Raw genomic sequence first — 10,182 nt, 5'->3', positions numbered from 1 at the left:
AAGTTTATCCGACCAAAACCTGATACTAAAGCAATTTGAACATAACACTAATATGGATTTTCCTTCGGACTAGGGGAGTGGAGTTACCATAAATAGACCATTTCCATTTTTAGGAAGAAAATTCAATTACTATAAACAGGAAAACATGTGGCAGTTTTATATTTTTTCACTCTTTAACATTCCAAGAAAAACATGTTGCTAATAAACACCTCTGGAACCTTTTTTACCTTTCAAATGTAAATAAACCTATCAAAAGGTGAAGTTATTTTACAGTTTAGAAACTGAAAACATAACAATTATTCTTCAAGACTGGTTTTGGGAAGGTGGTGGTGATAACCACATGAGGAAGCTTGAGATAGACCATATTGATATCATACCTAAAACCTGTATCACACTCAAAAGCATACCTAGAGACTTCTTGATTTCCAGATTATTAACCGTTGCCTCTGCTCCTTTCACCGTGAACAGCAACGCTGTTACTAACTGCGCCGCTCTATTCAGCTGATGAAGCCTATACACCTAAAGAACCAAACACATATCCTTTTCAAAAAACGTTACAAAAGTGAAAATTTTGTTATAGCAAGAAGAGTGACTGCATATACCTGAAAGATGATGGGGATGGTGAGAGATGATGGAGACTTTCGGTATCTAGCGTACTGCTCGAAAGCAAACTGAACGACAATGCCTACAAGGTAGGGTGCAAGAGTAGCTGACGCTGCAGGACCGGTCCATGGCCATACAAATCCCATTGTCACCATTGGGATCATAAGACTAAGGACTAATGTCGCTACAGAGGAGATTCTTTGTCCTAACTGAGAAGGGTTGGTTCTGGTGGATGACGTTTTCGAACGGTGTGTTATCAGGAGAAAAGCGGCGACTCCACAGTAGAAGAGCGCTTCAGTGAAGAACAATATGAGGAAGTCTGCAAAACAGAAGATGAAAATGAGTTTGTGTCAAGTTGAGAAGTAAAGGGAGAGGGATGCAAAGAGAGGAACCTGTGAGTAAAGAGTCTTCAAAAACTGCTGAGACTATTCTTCTCAAGTAAATTGGAGGTAGAGTGAAGGAGGAGACTAAGACAGTAGGACCAATGAGCCAGAGGAGGCGTCCCCATGTGCTCTGTGCTTCTTCAGGAGGGAGAACGATATCTCCTGTCTTGTTCCGAGGGTTGTAAAACGAAATGAAACCTGGTTTGCCTCCGTTTCCGTTGTGTTGGATAGATGAACTATCATCTCGAGGTGTATCTTCGGGTCGACTTAGTGTTTCTGGATCGTCTTCTGAAGTAGCAAGAGGCAAATAAGCTCTCTTTTGAGAGACTTCTCTTGGTTTATGGTCTTTGAAGGAAATGGGAAGAGAAGCAACTGTTCACAGTGAATGAAGAAACAATCAGAAGATCATACACAAGAAAGCAAAACAGATAAGGGTAGAGTGAAAAAGGAAGTTACTTTTATCAGTTTTACGGTGGAGAGGATGGTAACAATGGAGATGAGCATGCTGATGCCGCCTCAATGGACGAAACTGGAGTTTGGAAAAAAAAGGTGAAATGTCAGCAAAAAACATCCCATAAACAAGAACCGAGAACCACATCAACAAACTGCTTCCATTTCATTAGAACCTACTACTAGTCATCTTTATCACAGAAAGTTTTGATTTTTTTAAAAAAAATTCTCAGCAAGAATGATGTAGAGAGCACAGAGACTATTACATTGTCCCAAGTTGCAGACTTAACTAGAGTGTTGCTAGCTAAGAAGACCAAATGTATTTTTAATCTTGTATAGCAAAAACTCGTTCAGTATCTCTAGCCACATAATCTAAACGAATTATACATTCAGAGAGATTGATTGAACAAATTGTCACCTGAGATTGAAAAGAGGTCAGAGGTTGAAACGATCCTGGAACCAATACAGACGCTGAGGAGGAGGACACAATCTTAGCAGCCATGGAGCCAGTGAAAGGACACGCAACAACACACTGTTTTGAAGCTGGAACCACTACTTAAAACTCTATGCTAAACAACACAGGGCAAAACCCATGAAGCTGATACACAAGAACTACTCAGATTTCGCAAAAAAGGAATTATCTTTCTCCCACTCGAGAAACTGGTGTTTGGTATGCAAAAGCAGAGGAGAAGAAAGCTGAAGACTTTCCGAAAAGATTGAATGAGAAATGCTAATTGGTGAATGTGGTGAGAGCAATGAGGACCAGTCTAGGTTTCGCGAGACGACGCTAAACTAATAATCTCTCATCTCCTCTGTTTCAGCTTTTCACCGGTCAAGTCATTTTCTTCATCTCCTCTTCTTTATGTACGGATCCGGTTATCTAAGAACCCGATCCGGTTTGATTCTCTAAAGCACGGATCCGGTTTAGACATTTAGAGAAGTAAACGATAGAACTTGATCCAAATCCTTGTTTTTTTTCATTTGGCCAGCACGAAACTCGAGCGGAAGACATCTGTAACGGTTGCTCTGTTCGGTTCCTTCAGAAGCTATATACATATAAACTGTTTAGGAGAGAGAAGAGATGGGTTCTATGTTCAGTGGAAACAGATTGAGCAAGGAAGAGATGGAGGTGGTGATGAACAAAGCCAAAGAGATCGTCTCCGAGTACCCAGTCGTTGTCTTCAGGTCTTACTCATTGAAAGCTCCTGTCTTTTAACCTGGTTACGTATCTGTGAGGTCTTTGGTTGATCAAAAGCTTGAGTCTTTTCCATCTGGGTTTGATGTTTTGCAGCAAGACTTACTGTGGCTATTGCCAGAGGGTGAAACAGGTGTTGACGCAGCTAGGTGCAACTTTTAAAGTGCTTGAGCTCGATGAGATGGGTAAGAAACCCAAAATCTCTATGTCACTGAACCTTGATTATATGGTGAATGCTAATTTTACATCTTTGATAGGTGATGGAGGTGAGATCCAATCAGCTTTATCTGAGTGGACTGGGCAGAGCACTGTTCCTAATGTTTTCATCAAAGGCAAACATATCGGTGGATGTGATAGTAAGAGAGAAAAAAAACTATACAAACTCTCTCCGCACACTAATGGAGATACACAGGTCGCTGGAAGAGCTAACTAAATCTTTGTGTGTTGTTTGGTTCTGTGTTTGCAGGAGTGGTGGAGAGTAACAAGCAAGGGAAGCTTGTGCCTCTACTTACTGAAGCTGGTGCTATCGCCAATAACTCTTCCCAGCTTTGATGAAACTCTGATGTCTTGTAGAGTGAAAGGAAGTGAAGAAAGAGTGTTGTGTTTTATATTGTCAAAAGTAACCAAATAAAGAGAGATCCTTTGTTGTGTTGTTGTTGTTAACTTTGCTTCAAACAAAAGACATCAGATCTGTGTTGTTTATGCTGTGGTTTGGTTAATGAAGGACTAATTTGAGTCGAGATTCTTTCTTTCTATTATATAGAAAGAGTATTGCCTCGGAAATTGACTTTTGTACCAGGATGGTTAACTCTGTACCAACATCCAATGTCAAGACTCGAAGCTCCGGTTAAGGAGAGCAAATGTCAACGAGACTTCTTCTTTGGCAAAAAAAAGAGTAAACGGTCGAGACTTGACTAGATTCAATTCTATTCCTGGTTTCTGCAACTCAGACTTGAGCTGAAGAACGGATGAGCAAGGAAGAGAAGGAGAAGGCAATGAACAAGGCCAAAGAGATCGTCACCTCGTACCCTGTTGTTGTCTTCAGGTTTTCTTTCCTTTCGCTTTTTCATTATTATAAGTCTTTTGAGGTTTCTGGAGGCTCTGTGTCTAGTAGACTTAAGTCATAGGAACAGAAGATTTAAACTGTAGAGAATCTTGTTTGGCGATTATCATTCATGTCAAAGATAATGTATGTGTTTCAATAGACGAATATAGATGCAGGAGATACAATATCGCATCCATGGGATCCATCTTCAACAGCAGTTGACTTGACCCTTAGTAGAAAAACAGCAACTCAACTGCTGTTGAAGATGGTAACTTGTATAAGAGACTAGATTTTGGGAGCTAGAATCTGCTTTCTTGCATCTTGAAATGAGCTATATAACAAGTTGTTGCTTAGGAGATCTCGTGATTGCCACTCCACTTTGTTGGATTCACTCTTGATCCTTGAAGTGTATAGAGTCTTAGCTGTTGAACAATGTTTCTCTTTGGCAGCAAGACTTACTGTGGTTATTGCCAGAAGGTGAAGCGGTTACTGACACAGCTAGGAGCAGATTTTGAAGTACTTGAGCTCGATGAGATGAGTAAGAATCCAAATCCTGTTAACACCTTCTGAATGATGTTACTCAGTGAACTTGAGTATCTCTATGCTTGTTCCAACGGGTCTCAACTTTAACAGGGGATGGAGGTGAGATACAGTCAGCTTTGTCAAAGTGGACTGGACAGAGTACTGTTCCAAGCGTCTTCATCAAAGGGAAACATATGGGCGGATGTGATAGTAAGAGAACATTTTAGACAAGCTCTCTCCAGTATAATTGAGATTCAGGTCGAAAATCTACATAATAGAATAACTAAACTATTCGTTTGGATTTGCCTCTTCTTTTTTATTTTTTTGCAGGTGTGATGGAGAGTAACCGGAAGGGTAAGCTTGTACCTTTACTTATTGAAGCTGATGCTCTCGGTAAAATCTCTTCCAAGCTTTGAAGGCTGTGTCTTGGGACTTCAAATTTATATGTTCAGATCATGAAAAAAGTATTGTCTCGTTAAACTAAATATCCATTCTCTTTGTTAACTCTGATTACACAAATTATGAAAAGCTCTTACTGAAAACACAGCAATTTGAAACTCAACAATCAAAGCAAACAATATGCAGAAAACAATATAAAGCAACTTCAGAAACTTATCATAGAATGAGCAAGTTGTTACAAGACTTCGCTTCTGATCTTTCCCTCTTTACCAATCTGCTCCATAACCATAAGCAAGAAATTCATGCTTGTTATAACTATCCATTACTTCACCTTTCCCATCATGCTGAACTTCGTAGTTAAAGTTAATGTCTGTGGTTTGAACAGAGCAAGGATGCAGAAGCGATGTTGAAGATGGGTAGTACACAGGATAAGCGAGAACAACACAGGTTGATGCGAGATGCAATGGAGAAAAGATGCTCGAGTAACTCGTGGCTCCCTCATTGGAATGAGGCGCCTTGGAATGTTCACTGCCTCATTCTTTAGCCTACAGAACTATTTTAGCTGAGACAAGAGGAATGCATGACGTTTTCAATGTAGTAGGACTGTAGGAGCTGGTTCAAGCCAATGGGAATAAGATAAAGAACATAAACACTGTTGTTATGTAACTGGGTACAATTTGTGAGTATACAGTATCAACACATTGATGGTTTCTCTACTCATTTTAGCACTTTACATCACCAAGATTCAATCACACTCTTCACTTCATCATTGCTCATACCAGAAGAAGAGAGCTTCCTACTCCAATATTCTACACTTTCACCACTACTAACCCATGCCTCATCATCTTCTTCTTCATCGAAATGATATTCCACACCTGAATCATCAGAATCAAACAAGTTCTCAAACCCATCTTCATATTCATCATCATCATCCAGATCACCATGATAATCATCAATCCCTTCATCCCTTTTATCATCATTCCTATACTCTTCCATGCTTCCTTTCCTTCTCCGCTCACGTCTAATCCTCTTTCCTTCTTGTACAAGATCTATCAAACGTTCTCTGATCAACGATAACTCATCTTTCTCTAGTAGATCACCATTGTCATTGTACGCTTCCACGAGAAACACAGAGTCTCTCGTTCCTTTAACACTAACATAGAATAGCTCTGGATGTCTCACTATCAACCCTCTTAGCTTGTTCGGTAACGCAAACTCTTGTCTGAAGTGTGTCAAATGGTCTATCAAAGTCCTTTTCTCCACCGTTAGCCCCAACACTTCTCTCACAACGGCGCAAGCTCGCTTCTCCGCTTCAACGGACTCGCTCGCTAGACATTCAGATGATGTTTTGTAAGGACACACATCAGGCGATTCTCTGAACTTGATCAAGTAATCTTGGTGTCTCCTCTTCAAGTTTAAACCTCTCCGGAGATTCAAACGCTTGAACTTTGGAGGACGATCAACGATCAAACCTCTATCAACTTCAGGTGATGATGGCATTTGGTTAGCCAACTCTTGATCCCACGAGACAAGCTCAAGTGCTCTTCCGTAGGATGTCTCCACAGTCTTGAACTTGTCCGGATAATCATTGCAGAGACGAGACCTGAAGTTAGGAGGAAATCCCAAATCCGGACCAATGTGAACCAGTTTAGACAAAAGCAACCTCCGGTGAGACGACAACATCAGCAGCTTCTGGAGCTTAGCAGCGAGTTTATCAGCAATCTCAGACTTGAGATTCAGCTCTTGCATTGCTAGAGACGATGCAGCTGGCGTCATACGGACACAGAGTGTAGATAAAGACTTAGTGGCGTTGATAGGCAAATGCGGTGTAGGCGTTGTGAACAGCTGGAAGATTGTGGGATAGCGACGGATCATGGAGAGGATTGTTCGTGGGTTTTCGATGCCGAGGTAGGAGCTGCATTTGTAGAGGATTTGAATTGGTATGTAATGCTTTGGTTTGGAGAGAAGTAAGGTTTTCAGCTTCTGCACGAACCGGACTCTGTTCTGCTTCACCACGTGCTTGTCTAGAGATGGGTTCCGGACAATCTTGTGAGATGAACATGAGATGTCGAAAGACAAAGGTACGAGTTTCTTGGAACTGGGTTTAGTAGTGAGGCTACATCTTCGAAACTCCAGAGGAGTTGATGGGTGAAGGAAGGTGGAGAACAAGAAGAGCTTTTGTGGAGAGCAAGGGAGGAGTTGAGTAAGCGCCATCATCAGCCTAATCTCTCAGAAAGCCATACTCTTTATCCTAAAACAAAAAAAAAAAAAAATCAAAGAAAGGATAAACTTTTAACGGAAGCAAGAAGCTCTTTGAGGCATTTCTACAAACACGTGGTGTGCAGCTATGATCAGATGTGAGAACTCAGAGTCTAAAACTTGCTAATGACATGATTGACGGAGTAAGCACACACACACGGGAAGATAAGAGATTATTTACCTTTTGGTAATTGAGAAACAATAAATATGACTGAACAGGAGGAACAGTTTATGTCTTTGTTGACTTTGATCAAACCAAAAGCTAACGACTTCGGATGTAATTTATTCAACTTGGAATTTCTATATTTTGCAATAGAGGTACTTTTATTTTTACGTTTGTTCATAAATGACCTGTCACATCAGATTGAAGTTAAAGTCGGTGGCAGTTACACCGCGCTAAAAAGATAACGGCTTCCTGAACTCGCATTAACCTCTCTTCTTCTTTTTCTTTCTCCTCCTATTAGCCCTTGTATTAAATTATACCATTCTTTTTTATATTTTAGATATACAAATATTTCTTCAAAGACGTAATTATCTATATAGTAATTATGTTACGTTTAATAAATAAAAATATTTCTTTCTCCCGTAAAATGGGTTCTATATATTGCTATCCCCTTTTTTGTATCCTAATCCTAGTATAAATCAGAGGAACTCCATCGTTGGGGTATAAATTGCGACTGTCTATAAAATTAGGGTAAACCAGATCATTAGCTTGGATCACCATCGTCGTTTTATATTCACTATAATATTGCAGTATTTGAAGAGATGATAACAGTGTACAACCTTATGGGGACTTGTCTACTTTTTCTTGAAGCACTCTTGTGGTTCAACTTCATCGTCTATGGATACTGTTACAAAGCACAACTGCCGAAGAAGAACAAGACAAGAAGAAGAAGACATCGAACTTGGGAATGATGATCATTGTTGTAGGCTCAGTGCCAGCTTAAAACTATATTGGACCCTTGAACAAATTTTTTTTTTATGTATTATAATTGGTTAAACATAATATTTTAGACCTTTGTTGTAAAAAAATTATTGACCCTTGAACAATTTTTTTTTTTTATGTATTATAATTGGTTAAACATAATATTTTAGACCTTTGTTGTAAAAAAATTATTGACCCTTTTTTATCACTAAATTTAGTTAATTTTAAGATGGACCTATGGCATATGCCATGTTTGTCACCTCCTAGAGCCGGCACTGTGTAGGCTTGTAGGCCTGTAGCCTATGTCATGAAAATGTCAAAGCTTTCTCCGAGATCCTTCGTCTGTCAAAGTGCCAACGTATACGATCCAGATTCTCCCAACTCAAAAAAGATTTGTAATTACTATTTTGCATGTTTGAGTATCTCTTTTTCTTCAGTTCATATGAATTATAAGCAGCTGAGTTTGTAATTACTATTTTGCATGTTTGAGTAACTTAAAATTAATGTTTTGAATATTGTTTTTACTAGTTTATGCATACTCAGAGAGGTTAATTATTCCGGAATTTAATGGTTAAGAGAGAATCCTTATCATACTTATTAACTTGATCTCAATGTATTTGACTTTGTATGCGTTAATTAAAAATATGCTTATCATGTTAATTGGATTGAATTGTTGTTAACACATTAATTAACATATAAATTTATATCTCTCTGACTGTACCGTAGTAATGTCTGCTTTGTTTGCAATGGTGGTATTGTTTTTTTTTTCTTTGCTCTGAGAGATCAAATCAGTTCAGTAGAAAATAATTAAAGGAAGCATTAGCCTTTGTATTAAATCACTATTATTCATTATATCAGTGGCGGAGCCAGCCACAATTTTGACTGGGGTCAGTTTTATTTATAACAAACAATATTTATTAATATTAATTAAATTTTAATAATTTATTTAAATCTATTAAAATAGCTAGAATAGGTTAAATATCGAATAGGTTAAAGTGATATATATATATATATATATATATACAAATATTTTTCTGATCTATATCCAAATATTAACTTATAAAATTGTTAGTATTCTTAATTTTTTTCAAAAATGATAAAAGTATAATGAAGATTGCTAGTAAAATTGTTCACGTGTAAAATAAAAGTTAGATCAATTATTTTTAATGGATAGAATTGTTAGACAGTTGTAAAAATAAAAATAAAAAGGAAAGAACTAGGATAAAGAAATAAATTAATTATTGAGTATCTCTGGGCTTTCTACCAAAGTAGAAACACGTTAATAGAGTTTTTGAAAAAAAAATCATGGGGTCAAGCCACATTCTCAAAATATCATGGGGTCAGTATACTAATTTTACACTATTTTACCAAAAATTATTTCCAAAATGCAAATAAAATTCTTTTTGATAGAAATCTATAGGGGTCAGTTGACCCCCTCTCCTACGGCTGCCTCCGCCCCTGTTCATTATACATCAAAATTGTATCCTCCTGAGTGGTTATCTAGTTTTTTGTTTACTAGTTATCTAATTCGTATAATCTGAAAAACAAGAGAGAGAAAAGTTTCTCTCTCTAGAGTCTCCCCCCCAACCCTCCTAAACCCTAACTTCAAGCCGCCGCGCTCTGGTTTCCGGTGGCCGGAAGCTACCTAGCTCCGGTCGCCACCCCCGTCTATCATGTGTTCGAGTCCCTCCCTTAGTCTCCTTGCCTTTTCCTCCTCCTCTTTGTTTGGTGCTGCTGGATTTTCACTACGATGTGAATCTAATCGGGTGTTACATGCGTGTGTAGCCTCTCTGGAGCATCGGCGAGGAGTAGGTCTCTTCAAGGAGCTTAAGGAGCCTTTAGATTTTTGGTCTCTGCTTTCAATCGGAGCAGATCTGGGTCAGATCTTATCTCGCCCTAGCCGGAAAGGATCACTACAAGAAAACACGCCGAATTCCGACGGAGGTTCCGACGGACATCAATGTCGTCGGACGTTTGTGACGGATTACCGACCAATTTCCGACGAAATCCAAAAATTTGAAGTCGTCGGAATTTTCCGACGACTTTTCGACGATATTCCGATAAAAAATGTAACTGTTGTAGTCGTCAAAAATTCGTCGGAATATACCGATGAACTTCCGACGACATTCCGATTAACAGTATAGTCGTCGGTATTCCATCGGAAAATTCCGACGAATTTCCGACGAACCATGTGACCGTTACCGACAAATATATTTGACCGTTATATAGCCGTTTGAGATTGGACAATACCGACGGAATTCCGACGGACTGCTTTACATCCGTCGGAATTTCGTCGGAAAGTCGTCGGAGGGCCGTAAGCAATTTCCTATAAATACAACCCCTCCTCATTCAACTCATTCACACTTCATTCTCTCTTCATTCTCTTTAGTCATAACAATTC

The 10,182-nt window shown here is 38.9% G+C and overlaps 4 protein-coding genes across 5 annotated transcripts; 2 read left to right on the top strand and 2 right to left on the bottom strand.

Moving 5' to 3' along the window:
• Window positions 1–202: 202 nt before the first annotated feature.
• On the bottom strand, window positions 203–2,265 carry LOC106318424. Its single transcript, XM_013756392.1, has 5 exons — window positions 1,855–2,265; window positions 1,443–1,515; window positions 996–1,358; window positions 603–922; window positions 203–519 (listed from the first exon to the last, which is right to left on the bottom strand). The coding sequence occupies exons 1-5, from the start codon at window positions 1,936–1,938 to the stop codon at window positions 304–306; spliced, it is 1,056 nt and encodes a 351-aa protein (XP_013611846.1). The 5' UTR covers window positions 1,939–2,265; the 3' UTR covers window positions 203–303.
• A 128-nt stretch (window positions 2,266–2,393) lies between these two features.
• On the top strand, window positions 2,394–3,371 carry LOC106318425 (glutaredoxin-C1-like). The gene is made up of 4 exons (XM_013756393.1): window positions 2,394–2,621; window positions 2,728–2,816; window positions 2,889–2,987; window positions 3,098–3,371. The coding sequence occupies exons 1-4, from the start codon at window positions 2,518–2,520 to the stop codon at window positions 3,181–3,183; spliced, it is 378 nt and encodes a 125-aa protein (XP_013611847.1). The 5' UTR covers window positions 2,394–2,517; the 3' UTR covers window positions 3,184–3,371.
• A 31-nt stretch (window positions 3,372–3,402) lies between these two features.
• Window positions 3,403–5,171, top strand: LOC106318426 (glutaredoxin-C1-like). Of its 2 annotated transcripts, none has more exons than XM_013756395.1 (5): window positions 3,403–3,676; window positions 4,126–4,214; window positions 4,310–4,408; window positions 4,529–4,662; window positions 4,983–5,171. In XM_013756395.1, the coding sequence occupies exons 1-4, from the start codon at window positions 3,600–3,602 to the stop codon at window positions 4,612–4,614; spliced, it is 351 nt and encodes a 116-aa protein (XP_013611849.1). In that variant the 5' UTR covers window positions 3,403–3,599; the 3' UTR covers window positions 4,615–4,662; window positions 4,983–5,171. The 2 variants fall into 2 exon arrangements, with proteins under 2 accessions (XP_013611849.1, XP_013611848.1); XM_013756394.1 differs by having other exon boundaries at window positions 3,465–3,676; window positions 4,529–4,591; window positions 4,983–5,066.
• Window positions 5,172–5,221: 50 nt separating this feature from the next.
• Window positions 5,222–7,167, bottom strand: LOC106318423 (protein ROOT PRIMORDIUM DEFECTIVE 1-like). The gene is made up of 2 exons (XM_013756391.1): window positions 7,038–7,167; window positions 5,222–6,848 (listed from the first exon to the last, which is right to left on the bottom strand). The coding sequence occupies exon 2, from the start codon at window positions 6,812–6,814 to the stop codon at window positions 5,333–5,335; it is 1,482 nt and encodes a 493-aa protein (XP_013611845.1). The 5' UTR covers window positions 6,815–6,848; window positions 7,038–7,167; the 3' UTR covers window positions 5,222–5,332.
• Between the last annotated feature and the right edge of the window lie 3,015 nt (window positions 7,168–10,182).

This window comes from Brassica oleracea, chromosome C9 (genome assembly GCF_000695525.1).
Source record: "Brassica oleracea var. oleracea cultivar TO1000 chromosome C9, BOL, whole genome shotgun sequence".
Lineage (NCBI taxonomy): Eukaryota > Viridiplantae > Streptophyta > Magnoliopsida > Brassicales > Brassicaceae > Brassica > Brassica oleracea.
Note: the sequence above shows the minus strand (reverse complement) of the source record. Positions and strands in the feature narration are given on the sequence as shown.

Excerpts from the sequence above, each read along its gene's own strand:
- LOC106318423 (XM_013756391.1), bottom strand. The coding sequence starts at position 6,814 with ATGATGGCGCTTACTCAACTCCTCCCTTGCTCTCCACAAAAGCTCTTC.
- LOC106318424 (XM_013756392.1), bottom strand. The coding sequence starts at position 1,938 with ATGGCTGCTAAGATTGTGTCCTCCTCCTCAGCGTCTGTATTGGTTCCA. Across the intron at positions 1,359-1,442 it reads CCACCGTAAAACTGATAAAA|TTGCTTCTCTTCCCATTTCC; the intron begins GTAACTTCCTTT and ends CACTGTGAACAG. Across the intron at positions 923-995 it reads TGAAGACTCTTTACTCACAG|ACTTCCTCATATTGTTCTTC; the intron begins GTTCCTCTCTTT and ends TCTGTTTTGCAG.
- LOC106318426 (XM_013756394.1), top strand. The coding sequence starts at position 3,600 with ATGAGCAAGGAAGAGAAGGAGAAGGCAATGAACAAGGCCAAAGAGATC. Across the intron at positions 4,215-4,309 it reads ACTTGAGCTCGATGAGATGA|GGGATGGAGGTGAGATACAG; the intron begins GTAAGAATCCAA and ends CAACTTTAACAG. Across the intron at positions 4,592-4,982 it reads TATTGAAGCTGATGCTCTCG|AGCAAGGATGCAGAAGCGAT; the intron begins GTAAAATCTCTT and ends TGGTTTGAACAG.
- LOC106318425 (XM_013756393.1), top strand. The coding sequence starts at position 2,518 with ATGGGTTCTATGTTCAGTGGAAACAGATTGAGCAAGGAAGAGATGGAG. Across the intron at positions 2,622-2,727 it reads TACCCAGTCGTTGTCTTCAG|CAAGACTTACTGTGGCTATT; the intron begins GTCTTACTCATT and ends GATGTTTTGCAG. Across the intron at positions 2,988-3,097 it reads ACATATCGGTGGATGTGATA|GAGTGGTGGAGAGTAACAAG; the intron begins GTAAGAGAGAAA and ends CTGTGTTTGCAG.